At 53.1% G+C, this 19,791-nt stretch overlaps 1 protein-coding gene across 1 annotated transcript; it reads right to left on the reverse strand.

Annotated features, from left to right (window-relative positions):
* Positions 1-497: 497 nt before the first annotated feature.
* On the reverse strand, positions 498-19,761 carry DUOX2 (dual oxidase 2). Its single transcript, XM_040492563.1, is given in 34 exon segments — positions 498-1,608; positions 1,923-2,051; positions 2,160-2,315; positions 2,665-2,823; positions 3,047-3,279; positions 4,717-4,870; positions 5,103-5,230; positions 5,498-5,547; positions 6,240-6,339; positions 6,518-6,748; positions 6,890-7,068; positions 7,618-7,701; positions 8,118-8,187; positions 8,942-9,129; positions 10,772-10,865; positions 10,945-11,170; positions 12,122-12,307; positions 12,616-12,818; positions 13,011-13,124; positions 13,336-13,473; positions 13,815-13,933; positions 14,151-14,326; positions 14,925-15,088; positions 15,644-15,746; positions 16,292-16,382; positions 16,811-16,907; positions 17,061-17,121; positions 17,519-17,685; positions 17,816-17,933; positions 17,935-18,018; positions 18,201-18,388; positions 18,927-19,091; positions 19,348-19,437; positions 19,692-19,761. Coding segments are annotated over 34 exon segments (4,638 nt in total). The 3' UTR covers positions 498-1,485.
* Between the last annotated feature and the right edge of the window lie 30 nt (positions 19,762-19,791).

Here is a 19,791-nt window from a genome sequence, read left to right on the forward strand (position 1 = left end):
CTACAGTGAAGTACAACTCAGCAATAAAAATGAATTAACTACTGATACATACAACAACATGGACGAATCACAATGACATTGTGCTGAAAGAAGCCAGTTTCCAAAGGGTACCTTCAGTATGACCAAAACTAATCTGGAGTAACAGAAATCACACCAGTGATTGCTTCTACTGGTTGGGGGAGACTGACTGGAAGGGGTACAAAGGAAGTTTCTGAGGTGGTTGAAATGTTCTGTATCTTGACTTGGTTAGTGTTAACACATGTACATATAACTTGAAGATTTATACACCTTGCCATATGAAAATTATACTTAAATTTTATTTTAAGTTTTAAAATGTTTTTATTTATTTTTGAGACAGAGAGAGACAGAGCATGAGCAGGGGAGGGGCAGGGAGAGAGGGAGACACAGAATCCAAAACAGGCTCCAGGCTCTGAGCTGTCAGCACAGAGCCCCATGCAGGGCTCGAACTCACGGACTGTGAGATCATAACCTGAGCTGAAGTCAGATGCTTAACCGACTGAGCCACCCAGGCACCCCTGAAAATTATACTTAAATTTTAAAAAATAATTAAAGCTCAGCTTTTTAGGAAACAGTTGCAGAAGGAAAAGGAAGTGTCTTATAGAGCCTAGTATGGAGGTGACATCCCAGGTTGCCTCCTATGTAAGGTGACCAGCTTTGTCTGATTTACCTGGGATTGAGGGCTTTCCTGTGACAAGAGGCTATCACTGGGAGAGTCCTGGGCAAACCATGACAGCTGGTCACCCCACTCTTGTGGAAGTGGGGAACTGGGTGGGAGCTTTGGATGTCTGGCAGACAGGTTGGATTCCCTTGGTCTCAGAGCCCAGGTGCTGCTTCACAGGCTCAGAGAAGGGCCATGGAAAAGTCATAGCAGCAGGCATTGCTGGTTGACAGCAGGAACATCAGGACTAGGGAGGAATCTTTGTTTCCTGGTTATTATTCAGTGTTCCTGACCCTTTAGGAGCAAGAAGGGGTCGGGGGTGGAACTGGAGGAGCAAGACCCCAGAGACTGAATAGAGACAGTTTGATCATCCAGATTCTAAGCATCGTGGCTTCTATGAACTGGGCTCTGAGGAGATTTTCACTTAGCCCTCTCTTCACCTTAGTTATCCCCACTCCATCATCCCTCAAATGCCTAAGCCAAGAAAATACCAAAGCAGTACATTGATTTTGTGCAAGGAAAATAGGGACATGGGACCTATCAGAGGCAAATGCTATTGTATCTCTTCACCTCTACAGATGTCACAGGGCAGAGGCTGTCCCTACTCTCCTTAGTTTGCCATAACCTGCTGTTGCTTGAGCTGGAGGGGTCTTCTCTACCTTGTCAGAGAATAGGACAGATGGGGATATGGGGGAGGAACTCTTCCAGCTTTCTAGCTGAGGCCCGAAGTGGATTCTAACAGAGAAACTGCTGGCAGGGCTGGTCCACAGAGGGGGAAACAGGAACCAGGAAGTTCTAAGAGGTTCTCAGAAGTTCTCATAGTGATGCATGAAGTGGGCCTGGTCCTGCCTGTTGATGAGCTGACAGGCCTTCTCTACATTCTTGGTCATTCCTGGAGGGCCACAGCTGAACACTCCAATCTTCCGTACCTGTCAAGTGTGTTGCAGGGAGTGATTGCATGGAGGAGAGGCCTGCAGGCTTAAGGTTATCACCCCTTGGGTGGAAGCTGCTTCTCAAGCCTGCTGGAACGACTAAAGCATTGACCTCTAGCTCTGAGGAGGAGGCTTGAGCTAGGGGCAGTCGGGGGTAGGGAGGGTTTGAGGCCTTCCTCCAACACCTGACCCCATCCTGGAGCTAGCATGGGATGGTTCTCCACTCAGATTATAGCTGTAGGGTGCTTAAAGTCCAGGATATCCTGGCAGGGGAAGGCCAGGGTTTCAGGACAGGTGGGGGTGGGGCTGACCTGTGGGTGGACCTCCTGCAGGGATTTGAAGAAGAGCTCGAAGGGGGGGCGGCCAAAGTGCGTGATGGAACGCAGGCCTGTGAACAGACTCCGGTTCAGCACCTTCTGGAAGTGTCGCTCACAGATGTACTGGAAGAGGGAGTAGAGGAGGAATGTCACAGTCAGACAGAGCCAGGGTCAGCTCTTAGTCTAGATGGTGGCCCACATACCTACCCTGCCTGACCGGCCCTGACATACCAGCATGGTGGTCCTGAGGTCAAACTTCTCAGCCAGCTGGGTGATGTAGATGTGCACGGACACCAGGTCCTGGCAGTCATTCTCCTCCACCTCCCGGATGATGTCAGCCAGCCACTCAAACTGCCGCTGGGTCCGTGTCACCCAGATGAAGTAGATCTGGGGACACATTGTTGGAGCTCAAGACTCAGCTCAGCTCAAGTTTCATCCACCCCAGATGCCTTCACCTGAGAGGCTGGAAAGCCTCAGACCACCCACAGACTCCAAATCTCTGGCAGCCCCACAAGCCTGATCTAAGTCTTTTAACCAGCAGACCCCAGCAGAGGTCCTTCTGTCTATACGTCCTACCCTCCCTCAAATGTTGGGCATGTGGGCATGTGTATGAATAGCCCTTGCAGAGTCAGTGCCTAGGGGCCAGGGGCTTTTACTCATATTACTCTGCTGTGATGTGGGGACACAATCAGGCAGTCTGTCCCATTCCTTCTAAGAATGGGAGAGAGACACTCACCTTTTTACAGAGCATTTGGCTGCCCAACGATGACTTGAAGACCAGGTCTTTGAGGATTGAGGCAAAGGGGGTGACCCCAATGCCCCCTCCCACCAGCACGGACACCTCAAATTTATGCCACTCCTGGTGGCCCTCTCCAAATGGCCCATCGAGGTACAGCTGCCAACCAAAGAGGGAGAAGAGATGAGCTTGGTCTGGCCCCAGATCTGAGGTTAGAAATGGGTATAGGACAGGGAGAAGAGGGCTACAGGAACCACAGAGCCTCTTCTCAGGCACCCCAGCCTGGCCTTGTGCTGGCTGGAGCTTCTAGTCTCAGGGCAGGGGAGAGTGGGGACCCTTTGCCAATGCTGGAGACCAAAAAGTGGTTCCTGGTGGCAGGCACCTTTGGGTATCTGGAACAGCCGTCGCCCATTGGAGGTGAGTAGATCTCCCTGAGGCGAGTGGTCCAGGGCCCTGCTGCCCGGATGTGAAGGCTGAGCGTGTCCTCATGGGGCGCAGAAGTCAGTGTAAATGGGTGGTACTCGTTGGTCCCCAGAGTCAGACAGGCAATCCGCACCCACTGTCCTGACTTGTACTCAAAGCCTTGGGGCCGTTGGAATTGCAGGTGAGTCACTCCTGGGAGTCATGGGCAGACAAGGGCAGGGATCAGAAGGTTTGCTTCCAGTACCCGAGGACTGGCAGATACCCCAGATACCTTGTCTACTCTACACATATGGTCTGAACAAGTGGAGCTCCTGGGCATATGGGCATATGGTCTGAACAAGTGGAGCTCCTGGAGGTAGGAGTCAGAGGGTCCCCTTCTCTCTTTCCTGGGTAACCCAAGAATTAGATTTCTCTGCTCCTTGTTCCAGCTACTCTCCTCTCCACTCCTTATTCCCGTGAAACATCCAGGCCCCTATGCTACTATCCTGAATATCAGCCTACAGGTCAGAGGACCTATTTCCCCAGGGACCATCTCACAGTTTACCAAACCTCCACCATTTGAGAATTACCTTTGGATAGGCCATTTCTGTGCATCTCTGCACTACTGTTTATCTAATGTTTTTCTTCATATTGACTTAATTTTTCAATATGATTTACCTTGACAAACTTCAGGTCACTCAGACAGGTGGAAAACCAGTATCATGTATTGTAAATAGAAGGCACCGTATTTTATCAAATTTTAGCTGGATACTGTGTGGTGTGCCAGACCACAGCTGAGCCTCAGGCCTGTTCTTTCTTCGTTTAAAAAAAAAAAAAAGTTGATTTGCAAGTACTGGAAAGTGCAAAAAGCATACTAATAACATGCTGAGGTTTTTGTCCTTAAGTAATCTCAATGGACATAAAGTTGAAATGAGATTAATTTTCTTACTATGTTAATCCTGAAGATTAGATGGTCCCACAACACCTAAAACCATCTTCTGCCAGCCTCTACAGTGGTGTGAATCCTCACTTTAGCCAACATAAACTCTCAAAAATTGACTCTCAGGGGCAACTGGATAGCTCAGTTGGTTAGGTGTCTGACTCTTGGTTTCAGTTTATGTCATGATCTCGTGGTTCGTGGGTTCAAGCCCTGTACTGTCAGTGAGGAGCCTGCTTGGGATTCTCTCTCTCTCCCTTTCTCTCTGCCCCTCCCCTGCTCATGCTTTCTCTCTTTCTAAATAAATAAACTCTAAAAAAAAAAAACACAAAAAACAAAAAACAACTAAAAAATGATAGACTCTTGAAATCTGGGCCAATTGCCCATCTCCGAAGGGGGGTTATTCTAGGAGGAGGGGGTGGGAGGGGTATAGATGGTTCCCTGGGGAGCACCCAGACCACACACAAGGGGGTCTGTGTTGTCCTTAAATGCCTTTCAGCTGCCTCTTCTCATGGTCACTTCTCATTGTTTGCAAGTCCTCCTGGGGGCAACACAGCCCTTTCTGGGCTCCATTTGTATCAGGAAAGCTGCAGGGGTCCCCGACAGATTATTAAAAGGCCTGATGGGGGTCTGGAGGCCTGTGGAGCTATCTCCACATGTCCCATGAGTCGACTTCCAATGCCCCCCACCTGGGGTCATGTCGGGCCGCGTACCTGAAGGCAGCAGCTCCGCCTTCACCACGCTGATCTCCACCTTCTTCCGGCTCAGGCTCACCAGCTTGTCCCCCCCATAGATTAGTGCTGGGACCAGGAAGTAGATGTGGAAACGGGGCAGCTGGATCAGGCCGAAGCTGCCGTGGATGATGAGCTGGAGACGTGGCCAGTTAGTACAGCTCAGGCCCAGCCGGGCCCCTCCCTGCACCCTCCCTTGCCCAGACACTTCTTGCCCGGACCCTGGGCCTGGGCTGGGTAGATAAAGCCACCATAGACTTCAGAGGCTGGGGTCTCTGCTCTCAGGTCCAATTAGGCCTGCTCCCTACCCCCATTATGAGTGCTCATCCCTGCCCCCGTGGACTGGCCCTGCCCAGAGAATCCCTCACCAACACATAGAGCAGGATGTAGAGGTGGTGGGTCAGCCAGAAGCCCCGGAAGCTACGGCGCCGGAAGTGGTGGGAGGCGAACACATACATGATGGCCAGGACCACGAGCAGGAGCACCCCTGTCATGCCTGGGGGCAGCGGGGACAGGGTCAGAGAATACTTTTGGGACCTCAGCATGGGCTGAGAATATGACAGCGATCCCCCAGTCTACCCTCCTTCTCTGATCTCCCTGGCCCCCAGAACAGCTTGTCTGCCGGGGCTGCAGCTGAGGCTTGTCCTGGAGACTAGAAAGGGAACCACGACCACTAGGACAAGTATGTATTCATGGGAGGATGAAGACAAACAGAGGTCCTCAGATAGAACCCCCAGGCCCCACATACACCCCTACTCCCTACCTGGGACTGTCTCGAAGAACCACCAGTAGAACTTTTGGGGAAGTTGGGACCTGTAGGGCAAAGGTATATGAGCTTCTAGCTGGGGCAGGATTGGCTTCCCCACTGTCACAATGTGATTCTGCTTCTGCTGGCCCTGACTGCTGAGGTTACTGGGCCTCCACTCAGATGGCCAGGGATCCATCCAAGGAACATGGCACCCAGCCACCCACAGTTCCACCCTCTGCTTTCTTGGCAATTCTTCCTTCTGCATTATCTTGAACTCTCTTACTGCTATTTGCTTCCTTGGGTGCTCGGTTCACATTCTGTAAGCTCCATGAGGGCAAGGGTGTGGTTCTGCTCATTGTTCTAATCCCTATGCTCAAACAATGCTAGGCTTGTAGTAAATACTCAACAAGTATTTGCTGAATGACTGCATGAATCTAGCATGTCTATTCTCTGGCACCTGGATGGTCATGTATGATGTACTCCATGAATGTTTTCCCAGTGAATGAATGGTAGGCTAAGATTCCAAGTTCTGTGTTAGGTACATGTGGGAAACAGTCTCTAATTCATCTCCCAAACATCTTGCCTGGCTAATCATGGCCACTTCCTTCCAGGGCAAGGAAGTCACCTCTCAGCATCCCCAGCAGGCTCTTCACTCTCATTCAGTGAGAGTAGAGTATTGAGGGCCATCTATGTCTTTTCCATTATACCCTTTGGCCTGCCCCAAATGTCCCATGGGGGAACCCTCCCCAGAACTGACCCATCATTCACAAAGACGTTGGGAAAGACACAGGCCAGCAGGCTGAGGGGGCTGACTGAGAAGATGAAGACATTGACTGCATGGCCAGCACTGTGCAAAACTGAAAGAGACTCTGTTAGAGATGCCACCCAGGGCCGACTCTACCTCCCACCCTGAGGAACAGAGGAGGCACAGGGAGGAGATATGGGAGTCTATGTAGCTCCAATCTCCTCACTCTTCCCCCCACAGCTAGACCCAGGGGAATGCAACAATGGGGAGGATTCCCAGGAGCCACTGACTGGCCAGGACAACGGCAGCCATGGCGATCCAGCGATGGAAGTCCACGGCGGCGTCGAAGGGTATGTAGCGGTTGAGGAAGGTCTCGCGCAGGAAGGTGATGAGGTTGCGGCACATGGTGAGCAGGATGTAGGAGAACATGAAGGAGATGCTGGCGGCCGTGCCCCGGGACAAGATGATGCCCACAAAGGTGGTCTGTGCGATGCCCGAGGGTGGTGAGGCAAAGGCATAATCTGGAGAGGGGGTGTGGGTGGATCAGCATGGCACAGAGACTGGGGTCCCTGGCCTGGGTCAGAACGCCTGGGCTCCAGTGGGAAGAGCAGCCAGAAGGCTCTACGTGCCCCTTCCCACCGCCCACAAGCTGAAACTCTTACAGTAGGCACGCTCTGCAAACAGGCCAGCACAGATGGCAGAGAAGACCGCCACGCACATGATGTGCCGCAGGTAGTTCTCCACAAAGCGCTTGTACTGTCGCAGCTTCTGGGCCAGGGGGCCCCGCTGCATCTTCTCCTTCAGTGCCTCCGTGTACAGCCGGGGAGGGGGCACCACTGTCCTGCAGCAACGGGAGGCAGCTGGCTGTGAGACCAGGGCACCCTGACCTCCCCTAAATGCCACCCCATGAAGGAGACATGATAACCTGGCAGGGGTCAGGATGGGCCAGAACAGATGAAGGAAACAGCATTTGGGGAGTAGACTCCTACCCGCCCCCAACTTTCAGCGCTCATCTTTATTTGCTCCATCCACCTGCTCTTCTGTCTTCCCCCTACTCCACCTCATCTTCCTCCTGTGTGTTCTGTCCTTCCCTCTTGGTGCTCCCTGAACGGGCCTCACTGATGTGCCCAAAGCAGGCAGGAGCCAGGAGAGCCCTTACTGCCATCTTGGTATTGCATCTGAGTGCCAGGCCCCTTTCCTGAAGGTTAGGGTGCAGAGGTTGGAAGATGTTGAAGAATTATTTGACTCTATGGCTCACCAATCAGGTCAGAGACACATAGAACGAGACACAGGATGGTCCCTTGTGTGTCCAGGAAGGGTGGGCAAGGCCCAGAGACTCCGAGACTTCTCCCCATGTTTCCTTGGGCCTGGGGGTCTAGAAAGTACTTACTTTTTGCCAAACCTCTTCTTCAGCACCGGACCTCCCAGCTCTGGGGCTTCTGAGGCAGGGAGCCCTAGTTCCTGAGAGCAGGATCTGAGAAAGGAAAAATGGGCCCATTCTCCCCTTGTCTTTGCAGCCAGGAGAAGAATCACCAGGTCAGAACTTCAGAGGATGGGGACGAATCCTGGAACCCACCCCTGCCCACAGAATCTGCCCATAAATCTGGTCAGAGAGATGCCAGGTAGGAGAGGCAAGGCAGAATGAATATGATGTGGGCATCTGTCTTACAGAAGGATTCTGTCTTGAAGTGTCAGGGAGACAGCTAGGATTCTGAGCCACATGGCATGAGGGAAGCAGCTGGAATTTGGGCCAGGATCAATTATGTACTAAGAGCTACTTTCAGAGGAAAAATATCTGGTCCCAGGAACTGATTCAGCCAGCCCTACTTCCTTCATTTCTCTTCAGGGGACCTGGACAAGGGACCTGCCAGTGCCCCCATTCCTGCTCACCGTTCCCCAGGAGTCCGAGTGATGAATGAGACTCGACAGCTGATGTTTGGTTTAAAGATGTCTCCAACACCTGGAGAGAAGAACAAGAGTCTGGACAAGCTTCCCCACAAGGGTAGAAGAATGGTAGACTGCCCCCCTCTCTTCTCCGGGAAGGCTGCCACAGCAATTGCCAGTGATTTTGCCATGTTCTCATCTCTTGTTCCAGCCTTGTTCCCCTCACTGCCCACAATGGGCACCCATTGCAAACAAGGGGGTAACTTGGTATAATTAGAAAACTGCAGACAGATGCAATCCTGCATCCTTTGTATAAAGAAAATAACGCCTCTTCTTCTGACTAGCTACACCCCAGACCAATGTGCATGAGCTTAGTAAGTGGCATGTAGGCTGGATTTCAGACCACCCTTGACCTCTCAGTAGGCATGTTTGTGCAGTGCACATGTATGTGACACCCTTGACTACACGTGCCTGGCTCTATACTAGGCACAAAAGACTTGAAGAGAAATAAAACCTGACTCCTATCCACCAGTAGCTCTCATTTTGAAGACACGTCCCTCCCTGACTCCTACCATTTCTTTTTTTTGTTTTAATTTTTTAATGTTTATTTATTTTGAGAGAGAGAGAGAGAGAGAGAGAGAGAGAGAATGAATGGGGAGGAGTAGAGAGAGAGGGAGACGCAGAGTCCAAAGCAGGCTCCAGGCTCTGAGCTGTCAGCACAAAGCCAGACGTGGGGCTTGAACTCACGAACTGTGAGATCATAACCTGAGTGAAAGTCAACTGACTGAGCCACCCAGGTGCCCCCTACCATTTCTTACATACTCACGTACTTCCACCTCCACCTCTGACGCAGAGCTGAGTGCGTTGGAGCTCGCTGTCATGGTCCCGCAGCATGAAGTGGAAATCCTCCCACGTCAGCTCCTCCTTATCCTGGAAGCCCGACTCCCGGTACATGGACTCCACCACCTCAGTCAGCTGGGCCTTGGACAGGCAGTTGTTGGAGATCTCGATGAAGGACCTGGGGGAGGAGGAGAGATACACCAGTCTGTCATCTGGCAAGGTCAGGTTCAGGCAGGTGCACGGTGGGGCGGGCCCCAGATTATCTAATGTGGTTACCAGTGACCCGGGAAATGGCATTGAGAAGGTGTTCTTCCAGCCTGTAGTTGACGTTAAGCTGGGTGGGGTGGCCACAGGTTTGAAATTGAAAGTGACCTTGACCAATTAGAGAAAGCAGCCCTCAAACAAGGGGGCGTTGAAAGGTGGGATCAATGTCCATTTAGTGTAGGGACATGTCCAGATGACCATGGGCTTCTTGTGTGGCAGGGTCTCTGCCCACTCTCTTGTGTTAATGCATCCCACGCTGCCACTGGCCTCCCCCTTTCACAGTCCAGTGGGGGCACAGAAGCCTGGATGCCGGGGGAGGAGATGTAGCTACAATGGCTGCTGCTTCCTTGTGCCAACACCCCAGGGCACAGGCAGGATTGTCTCCACACCCGATCTCATAGCACCCAGAGTGGCCATACTCTTCTTAGGTTGTCCTTTGGGACAAAAACAAGCCAACCATGCCTGTTTGTGTGAATCCAACAGAAAAAAAGACCTGTGCGTGCCTGGCACAGCAAGCCCATTAAAAAACACATCATCCAAGTGAGACTGGGCAAGATCTACAATTGAACATAAGAAGAGAAAGTGGATGCTTGGCTCTGGTGGACAGGGACCCTCTCCGAGATCCCTAGAGCCTCACCCAGGTCTGGGCCTGCAATAGCACACCCAGTGAGGGATGGACTGCAATCAGCTTCACCACAGCCTTTTAGAAGCCCATGTCCAGTTGTGGTGTCTGGGATGGAAGAGGGATGTGGAAGTTAGAGGGAATGCAGAAAGAAATGGAAAGGCTTAAGGTAGAAAAGGTAAAAGACTCTGCACTCTTTTATGCATTTGGTTTATTCATTTGCTCATTTATTCCATCTGATTCGTTAAGTATGTATTGAATACCTGCTATGTGCCAATCACAGTGCAGAAGATGTGGATTCAGTGAGAAACAAAAGAGAAGTAAGAACCCTGTCCTCATGGAGCTGAAGGGGACTTTCACTGTTACCAGAACAGTGTCTTTAGGAATAAGAAGTCTATGCACTCAAAGCTGGTCTTTGTCAGCACACCACAACCAAAAATAACTTAAGAAGCAAGAAGAAAGAAGGGTTGGAATACAGAGGAACTTTCCATGTTTCTTCTCCTGCACTTCCTAGTGATTAATACAGGAAAAGTGACCAAGGTCATTAATCTTCCATCCATTAATTCACGGCGCAAAGCACCAGTGTTAGGTATGGTGTAGAAGAGTTTACAAAGATCCAAAGGCATCCAAAAGGGATACTAGACTTTTGCTATTGGTCATACTGACTTGGTGGTTGTTGTTTGTTTGTTTGTTTGTTTGTTTTTAACTAGAGAGGGAGAATTTTCTAGCTCGTGTAGACAGTGCAGATAATAGACCCTCCTGGAGGCAGGGGCCTGGCCAGATAAACTTATGAAGCTGGATGCTCTGAGAATCTAGAATGCAGTATCCAGGCTTTCAAAATAGATGGCCACATAACCTCCTCACCTACCCTCCTCTGATTTGACTTTGTTTCAAATATCAGGGAGTCTCAGAACTGGAAGGGCCCACTCCATACCGCATCATGGTGAAGAATTCATCCTTGGAGAGGAAGCCATTTGCATCAAGGTCATACATGGTGAACATCAGGTGGGACTTGTCCTCTGGGGAGCCTGAGAAGAAAAAGAGGGATTCAGGTCACCTCTGTGCTGAAAGACTGCTGGTTCCTGAAGTGGTCCACTCTCCCCCTACCTTTCATGAAGACCACCAGGATGTCCAGAAACTCTCGGAAGGACAGGTAGCCATTGCCATCTTTGTCAGCAAGAGAGAACATGGACTCTACAAACATGTCCTGGGGCTTGAGGCCCAGGGACTCGGCAAACTCAGCTCTGCTCAGCTCACAAGTCAGGGCCTCCCGCACCTTCTGTGAGGAGTCCAGGGGCAGGGTGCCTGCATCCGCCTGATCGATTTCCAGCACCTGCACTCGGGCAGTAGCAGAGGGAAGGAGAGAAGAAGGTGAGGCCTGGGCTGAATGCAGTTCAGTGACCCTTCACATCTCCCAAAAGTCCAATTCAGAAATAGTGAGCCCTTGTAGCTCTCCTGATCCTTAGATATACTTCTGACCTGGGCCTCTGAGGCAGTGACTCAGATCTCTAGCAGCCAGCCCATTTTTTCCCTGGACTCAAGATCCAGGAGCTTTATATGTTAGGAATGGTGCTAGGTCTATAGGTGGGGGGTGGAAATGGGAGGGAACAAAGTTTGGGATTCAAAATGCGAAATGAGAGGCCCTATACTGGGGACAGAAATGAAGTAGACAGTGGTGGACAGGCAGGAAAAGGCTAGGGATATATTTATTCTCTTGTCAATTTAGACAGAGCTACCATGTGCCTGATTTGGTCTCCTGGAGGCAGGGGCCTGGCCAGATAAACAATCTTCTGATTAGCTGGATTTGGTGGAGACTGCTGGGGATTTATATTTTTAACAAATTCCCAGGTTAGGTGGCAGCTGCTGGTCCAGAGGCCACACTTTGAGAACCACTGATGTAGACTATCTCACTGAATCCTCACAACAACCCAAGGTGATGGATCCTATTACTTTTATTTTATTTTACTTTATTTTATTTTATTTTATTTTATTTTATTTTATTTTATTTTATTTTATTTATTCTATATTCCATATGGGGGATACCTGGGAATGCCAGTGGATCCTATTTTAATCACTGTTTTATAGATGAGGAAGTGGAGATACAGAGCAGAGATGATGTGACTGGCCTAAAGTCACACAGCTAGTGAGTGGCAATGCTAGGATTCAATCAACGCTGTCTCTCTCCAGCACACAGACTTAGTTTACCCCATGCAGGACCCTGTCCAGCCCAGCTTCCCTCCAACCCTGGGCCAGGTCCTGCCTCCAAAAGACACACTCATGGCACCTGGGCAAAGAGGTTCCTGAAGAAGATCTCCAGGATACGGGCCCGCTGCTGCTTGGTCACAGCCCTCCTGAACAGCTCATTCTCTTCCAACTCAGTCACGTCAAGGCCCAGAGTCCACTGCACACAGAAGCCCTGCAGATGCTGAACAAAGGTGCCCCGGTCCTCCTCAGAGTTAAACAGCAGCACCTGGGTGGGAGGAAGCCCATGTCAGTGCTTGGAGCTCCAGGTCTGGTTCAGCCCCCACTCAGAGGACCTTGAGTTGAGGGAAGATGAGAAAAGCTGCTTCCCAATGTATCCAGGCTGGAACCAGGTGAATGGCTCAAGCAGGTCAAAGGGAGGGTCACATGGAGTGTGGAGACAGCTGAAAGGAGAGCCTCTCCCCAGCATCATCTTCACAGGGGAGCTCTGTAGCTGAGAAGGTGTGAACTAACAGGCCTCGCTCTGAGAGGGGAGATATAGGAGCATTCCAGGTAGGGGAGGCAGGCTGGCCATACCAGGTCATACTCCTTGGGGATCTTGAGCAGAAGGGTGTGGCGCCCGCGGTTGCTGGACAGGATGAGGTTGACCTTCTGTGTGGGCTGCAGCTGGACGGTGCGGAGCACAGACAGCCGCCTGTCTAGGACCTGTAGACGTCGGTCTGGGAGCAGCTGGATGGTGATGGGATAGCTCTTCTCCCTGGGGCCTGGCCACTCCATTGCTGGGGAAGGGACAATTGGGCAGAGACGTTCAGCACAGGTACCCAGGCCCCTGACCTCAAACCAATTCCACTCTACCAGTCTGAGCAGACACCCCCAAAGCCTGGCTTTCTCCCCACATCTGCAACCTGCTTTTTCTCCCAGGGGCCCCTATCTGGGCCCCATTTCCCTCTCTCCCTTCAGCCCCATCTCACCTGACACCCCATCTTTGGCTGCTTCTCTCTTCACACTCTCTTTGCCTTTCTTCTGTAGTCTCTTGCGCTCTCGGCCCCGGAAATGGGCCACAACCCCAGAGATAAGCAGACTCACTAAAAAGGATCAGAAAGAGCCAGTGGGGAGGCTTGCCTGCAGCCTCACTGAGGGTCCTGTTGCTCCTCCCTTCACAAGGTCCCCTGAGCCTGGCTTTGACTGTAGCAAAGAGCTGGTCCCACAGACCAGTAGGTCATGAGGGGCAAGGACATTCTGTGGGCAGGGGGGCAGCCAGGAGGAAAGCAGTGGGTGAGGGTGTGAAGAGTTCACCTAATGGAAGACAGCAGAGAGCCACAATGGTGATGCCAAAACCAGGACCACTGCCCTCGAAGTAGTCAATCACCGTCAGGGGCACACAGCGGGGCAAGCCTTCAGTTGTGAGCTGCCGAGGCTGAGGGCAGGGTGCACCTGAGGGAGAGGACACAACAGACCTTAAAGTCTGAGGATCTCATTAGTTGGCCAGGTACCCTTCCCCTCTCTCCTGTAAAGGACCAGGTACCCTTCTCCTTACTAGACCCACCTCTCTGGAGTTGGTTCCCCTCAAAAAGTCCCTTTCCATATCCTGTTCTCAGTACCTACCCCAGTTTGATCACAGAGTGCAGCCTGCAAACCACTCCAGTACCTACTGGGGGAGGCAGCCTAAAGCAGGCTTCCCAGCAGCACACAGAAAATGCTGCCTGGCACCTGGTTCCCTGGACAGCACCAAGTGACTCGCCCCATCCTTGGTCCTTTCTCTGATTGTCACTCACCGTCATGCCAGATAAAGACATTGGGCTGCAGGGCACTGGCGTCCACATTGGTAACAGCCACTAGGACGTCCCAAAGAGTGGTGTTTCTGATTTCTGCAATTTCCTCTCTGGAGAACAGCCTAAGTTGGAGAAAGCCACGAATGGTTGGGATGAGAAAGGGCTGCCAGCCTCCAGCAATATTGGGCCCAGGAAGTCAGATGAGGAAAGAGACACAGAGGGGTTAAAGAGGAGGTGAGGCCAGCTGGGAATCCAGGGCCCGTGGGGCTGCTTACAGGCAGAGGCCCTGGGGCTCCAAGCCAAAGTGGCATCTGAGGCGGAAGTTCATGCAGGCCTTACCCATTCCTGGTGTTCTCAAACCAGTAGCGGTCACCATCCCGCAGCCGCACAAACTGGTCGAGGACGATGGCATTGAAGAGGGTCCCTGGGTCCCCGTGACTCTCCAAGAACCCCCCAGGGAGCAGCTCCAGCAGGGAAAGGTCATGGTTGTACAGGGCAGCTGTGGCCTCCAGCACCTGGGGCACCACAGGAGGTGAGGAATATGTGTGTGCACATGTGTGTGCACAGGTGTGTTGGGGAGGGCAGCCACTGTGGCTCCATTCTTAAACACAGGACTCCATCAGCTGCCTGGCTTGCTGCTCAGGCCTGAAGGAGCCTACTTTTCCTAGGCCATCCCCCTCAGGTGGTGGCAAGACAGGTGGGAGGACCCACGTGTCCCTGCCGATGGTGAAACCACTGCTAGGTGCCTTTGGGCCATATCCTGTGACCACCACCATCCAGGCTATCTGGCCCTAATAATTAGCAGTTTCATGGTCACCCATTTCATAAGGAAGGATCCTGCAGGAATAGGACAATGGCACCCAATACAGAGATCACCCTGAGGCCACCCTGTAGGAATGGTACAATGTAGTGGTGAGAAACATACTCTGGAATCAGATGACTGAGTTTAAATCCCATCTCTATGACTGACTTACCAACCATGTCATTGGTAAAATAAGGACAATGATAGTATCTACCCTATAACATTCTTGATGTAGATTAAATGAGTTACATGTGCACAGATCTTAAAACAAAAAAGTTTTAGCTGCTATTGCCATCATTACTGTTTCTCACCTGGGGGTCCACATTGGGGTTGATGTCACTCCAGTTCTTTGGGGTTTCCAACCCCAAAGCCTTCAGGGCTTGAGTATAGCTGGGCAACCCCATATCTCGGCCACGTTGGATGCTGCTGGCCACGTAGTCTGTGCGGGAGAACTTGCCAGGGCCAGGCCAATAATCTGAGAAGGAGAGAGAACCAGGCTATAGGCTGAATCCCCCTGACCCTTCTTTGCTCAGCAGTCTTGAATTAGGTTGTTGGCACTACTCACCCCCATAACTCCCAACATTGTGACCATGTGTCCATATCAACCTTGCTTCCACGTAGGGTCAATGTGACCATGTACGATCAGGGGAAATTTTTCTGGCAAGAATCTTCCCCTGAGACTCAAGACTGTTCTAGTCACCAAATAGTAAAGTCCCTGTCCTTTACCTTCTTGGCCTCAAGACAGGACTGGAGAAAACTTTTGGAAACCTAAGTACCAAGAGATTGTGGTGTCACCTCTCCCCCTACATACTCAGACATAGGTAATTTAGAGTAAATGCAACATTAAACCTAAATGAAGCAAAAAAAAAAAAAAAAAGTTAAAAGCTTTTTTCTTCTAGTGGCAATTTACAGCATGTGTATCTGTGTTCCTGCATTGTAGGTACCCTAAGGTCTAATTGTTGATTAACCCAGAGGGGTCCCCAGGCTCCCAGGCTTCTGGACCCTTATCCCATCTAGCTCCCAAACTTACCCCTCAGATCTTCAACCACTATCCTGTCTTCCATCTCTGAAATCTGGGAGGCCATTCCCAGCAGCAGGTGATTCACCGCCTGGGCACTGTTCAGATTGGCGTTCTGGAAATAGACAACAACACATTTAAAGTAGGCTCTTGGGCCTCTCCCCAAAGCCTGGTCCCTGTCACCCTGAACCACTGCAGCACCTCAGGACTAAGGGCCCTTGGCCAGTCCTAGACTCCTGAGCTATTGTCTCCAGATAATTTTCTTAAGTGTTTTTTTCAAACCTATAAGTATTTTTTTCAAAGTTATTTATTTTGAGAGAGAGAGAGAGAGAGAGAGAGAGAGAGAGAGAAGGGCAGAGAGAGAAGGAGGGATGGAGGAGAAAGAGAATCCCAAGCAGGCTCCACACTGTCAGCACAGAGCCTAATGCCTCCAACTCACGAATCCTGAGATCATGAACTGAGCTGAAATCAACAGTAGGACACTTAACCAACTGAGCCCCCCAGGCGCCCCACCAGATAAGTTTCTGATCATTCTCCCCTTCATCTCCTACTACCTGGAGAGGCAACACCTGAAAAAGCAACTGGAACGGTTGCTTTTCCCAGCCTGTGTGTCACGACTGACGCTGACCCACCTTCCCCTGACCCAGACCCCAGGCTGACCTCCCGAATCCAGTAGCTGTTGCAGACTCTGAGAGCTGGGGAGCTGCCAAGACCCTGGTTCAGGACCATCTGGAAATGACAGCTGGCATTTCTGAAATGGGGCATCAAGGATGGGATGAGAGCTCAGGGAAAAGCTGACATGGGGTTGAGTGGGGCGAGGGACTCAGAGGGGTCTGGCCAGGACGGAGGGCTGAACTTCTTTGAACACAGCAGAGATTTGGCAATGTGTGTGGATTGAAGGTATCGGTTGCTCTTTGTCCACATAGAGTGGTAAGGAAAGGAGTGAAGAGAATAACCCAACTGCTGGACAAGTCCTGCTCTCAGCAGCTAAAGTTCAGCCATTAGGAGGAGTTGTTAAGTTTGAAACTCCTATCCCAGGGTCCTATTTCAGGGTTCCAAACTCTGCTTCTCTTCCCCCATTCCTGTGGAGTTGTATAAAAGGCCCCAGGCCCCCAAGGCTGTTGATTCTTCATCTCTACCAGTGTGCTATGCCTCCTCCACTGCCAGCCCCTCCCTCACCTCATGTAGACGCCAGGAGGCACCATGGTGGAGAAGAACTGCTCAGAGGCTGCCAGGAACTCTGGGGAGATGCTGGGGTCCAAGAAAGAACGGTACCCTGCCCAACAGGGGTAATAAGAGAAATAGGCTCCTTATCACATCCTTCCATCACATGCATCTACCTGTCTTCTTTCTCCCACGGATCCTGACCCTCCCTTCCCCACCCCCACCTCCGCAGTCCAAGTGTTCCACCCCCCACCAACTCCTATACCTGTATATTCTGGGGGTGTTTTCTGCAGGAAGCTGGGCAGCCACTCATACAGAGCGATGTTCTGAGGGACAAGAGAAGGCAAAAGGGAGGCAAGCGCTGGAGCAGCCGCCCTGGGAGGGATCCGAGCCCAAGGAAGGCTTCGGTGGGAGATGAGGGTCAGGCAGGGGCAGTCACGAGGGAGGCAACTCAAACAGGACAGGAGCGGAGGCCCGGCCCCCACAAGGAACCTGGGATGGCAGAGGAGGGCGGCTACATAAGAACCACAGCAAAGGCTCGAGGATCACAGCGCTTTGCCTCCTCATCGTCTCCACGTCCACTCCGAGACGAGACGCTAGCCCCAGTTCTGGGGAGCAGCGTCCTCCTGGAAAAGGGCGTTTCCGGGGGCTGCCCGTCGGAGGATGGAGGGCTCTGCGCAGCAGGCAGGGGCGGGGCGGGGCGGGGAGGGGGTGCGGACTGACCTGGTAGGTGGCGATGACCCTCTTGCGCGCGTGCTGAAACAGCTCCTCGTCCCCCCACCGCGGGTGCTCGCGGGCCAGCCGCTGCGCCCACACGTTGTGGTAGCGGAACCACAGCAGGCCCAGCGCCTGCAGGAAGGGGTCGCGGTTCCCTCGCTCCGCCCCGAAGGCTGCACGCGACGCCGTGGGGCCGCAGGGGAAGAGACGCGCGGCGGTGTGACCACGGGGAGCGCAACCTCGGCGCCCCCCAGCCCGCCCCGCCGCGCGCCCCGGCCGCCGCAGCCCACCCCGCGGCCTCACCATACAGCCCCCGGGGCCCGCGCTGTCCCGTGGCGGGGTCGGGCGGCGTCCACATGAGCAGGGGGCTTTGCGCGTTGCGGGGGAAGGCGGGGTCGGGCCCCGACGCCAGCTGCCCCCCCGGAGAAGCTCCGCAGCGCGTCGCTCCAGGAGTGCGAGGAGCCATAGATGGCGCTGCCGTCCAGCCAGCCCGTCACCTCGTTGGTCTGCGGGGGTACCGGGAGGGTGAGCCCAGGGTGAGCCGCGGGCGGAGTAGCTGAGACGGGTAAGGGGGCGCCAGGGCCAGCCCAGCATCGGTGGCGGAGGGGAGGGGGAGCGGGGGGACGGAGCCTCTCCCGGCCGGGCCCTGCCAGGCCCCGCCCCCGCGACCCCGCCTGCCGCGTCTCACCAGGTCCCGGGGGTTACTGGGGCTCTGTCCGGTCTCGGGGTCCCAGCGGCTCCTCTGGAAGGGTAGGACCACGTCCCCGCGCTGGTCCGGGTCGAACACCGGGTCCCCGGGCGGGATGTGGATGTTGAGGAACTCGGCTGGGCAGCCAGGTGTCTCCACGCTCACCAGGTCGGACAGCACGTGGTAGCCTGTCCGCATTGGAGGCAAAACTGTTGAGAATCGCCACTCCCCATGGGCAGGGAGTTTCTCTTGGTTTCTCAAGAGTCAAAAGACATGTTGTAGTTTAAGCTCTGCCACCAGCTCCGCGTCTTTCTTCTAATTTTCAAGTGGGGACATAATACACTCTCCACGCACCTCATAACATTGGCGTGAGAATCCAAATAATAATTAAGATAAGGGCTCCCCCAAACCAACTCCCATCTCCCACCAGATCCTGCTTTCCCCTTTCTCTTTCGGAGGAAAGAGGATACAATCATATGAGTAGGAGAGCGGTGGCAGGGGACTCAGCTCCTAAGGGCTTTAATGGAGGTCCAGTGATCCTCCTGGATTTGGAGTAACGGGTAAGAGAGTGATGAGGGAAGCAGATATCCCTAAATCGACACTCCCAAAGCCCCCAAGATAAAGAAAGCCTGGAAGTGTTCCTTAGTGAGGAGGAGGAGATGGCTGGGAGTTGGGTCAGCCTCCAAGTGACTGGTCAACCCCGGTGTTCGCCCACTTTGCTCTCACCAAAGAAGACCCCCAGCACCGTGCGGTTGCGGCGGGAGGCCTGCCCGGCTGTGCCCCGCATGGCGGCGTCGCTGAGTCGGCGCGGGTTGGGCAGCAGCGGCTCCCCCAGAGCCTGATAAACGCCATCCGCGTAATTGGCTGGTACCAGACGCTGCAGTCTGAAGCCTGTGGGAAGCAGGGAGCGGGGCTTTGTCAGGGCACTCCGTCCCCAACAAGGACATAAACCTCTCCCTACGCCTACCTCACTGACTAGACCCCTTTCCGCCAGGGTTTCCTGGGCCCAGGAGTGCATAGGAGTTCGCTGGGCAGACAGCCAGGTGGCTGGCGGTGCGCTCTCTCCTCTTGTCCGGGTCTCATCTCCCAGGGCCGGCCCTCCACTAGCCATCCTCCCCCTCATCCCTACCCGGACCACAGGACGTACCAGCTGCGCCAAGCTCGTGATGCCTCAGGTTGTTGAACCAGCCGTCATAGCGCTGCACTTCCCAGGACAGTGCAGGTGAGTCCTGGCCGCCTGTGAGGCAGAGTGGTTCCTCAGCGCTAGCCTTCCTGCGACCACTTGAGGACCCAGCGGCCTCTGTCCCTGCTTCTCCCGCTCCCTGAGTGCCCCCAATCCTACCCAAGAGGCGACACTGCACGGCGTTGAAGCTGCACCAGGAAGTTTGCCATCCTGCTGACCTGTGCTGCGATTTGACCGATCTTGCAGAGGTACTCCACCCACAAGAGGTACTGGGTGACTTCGCTAAGCTAGGGGCACTGGATACTTACCCGCTGGATCCAGGGATGCAGTCAGTAGAGCTCCCAGGAGCACCACCGCCTTTGGCCTTGCGCAGAGCATGCTGACCCTGCTGCCTGGGAAGTGGGAGGT

Source organism: Herpailurus yagouaroundi, unplaced genomic scaffold, assembly GCF_014898765.1.
Source record: "Herpailurus yagouaroundi ecotype Mexico unplaced genomic scaffold, PumYag 184, whole genome shotgun sequence".
Classification (NCBI taxonomy): Eukaryota; Metazoa; Chordata; class Mammalia; order Carnivora; family Felidae; genus Herpailurus; species Herpailurus yagouaroundi.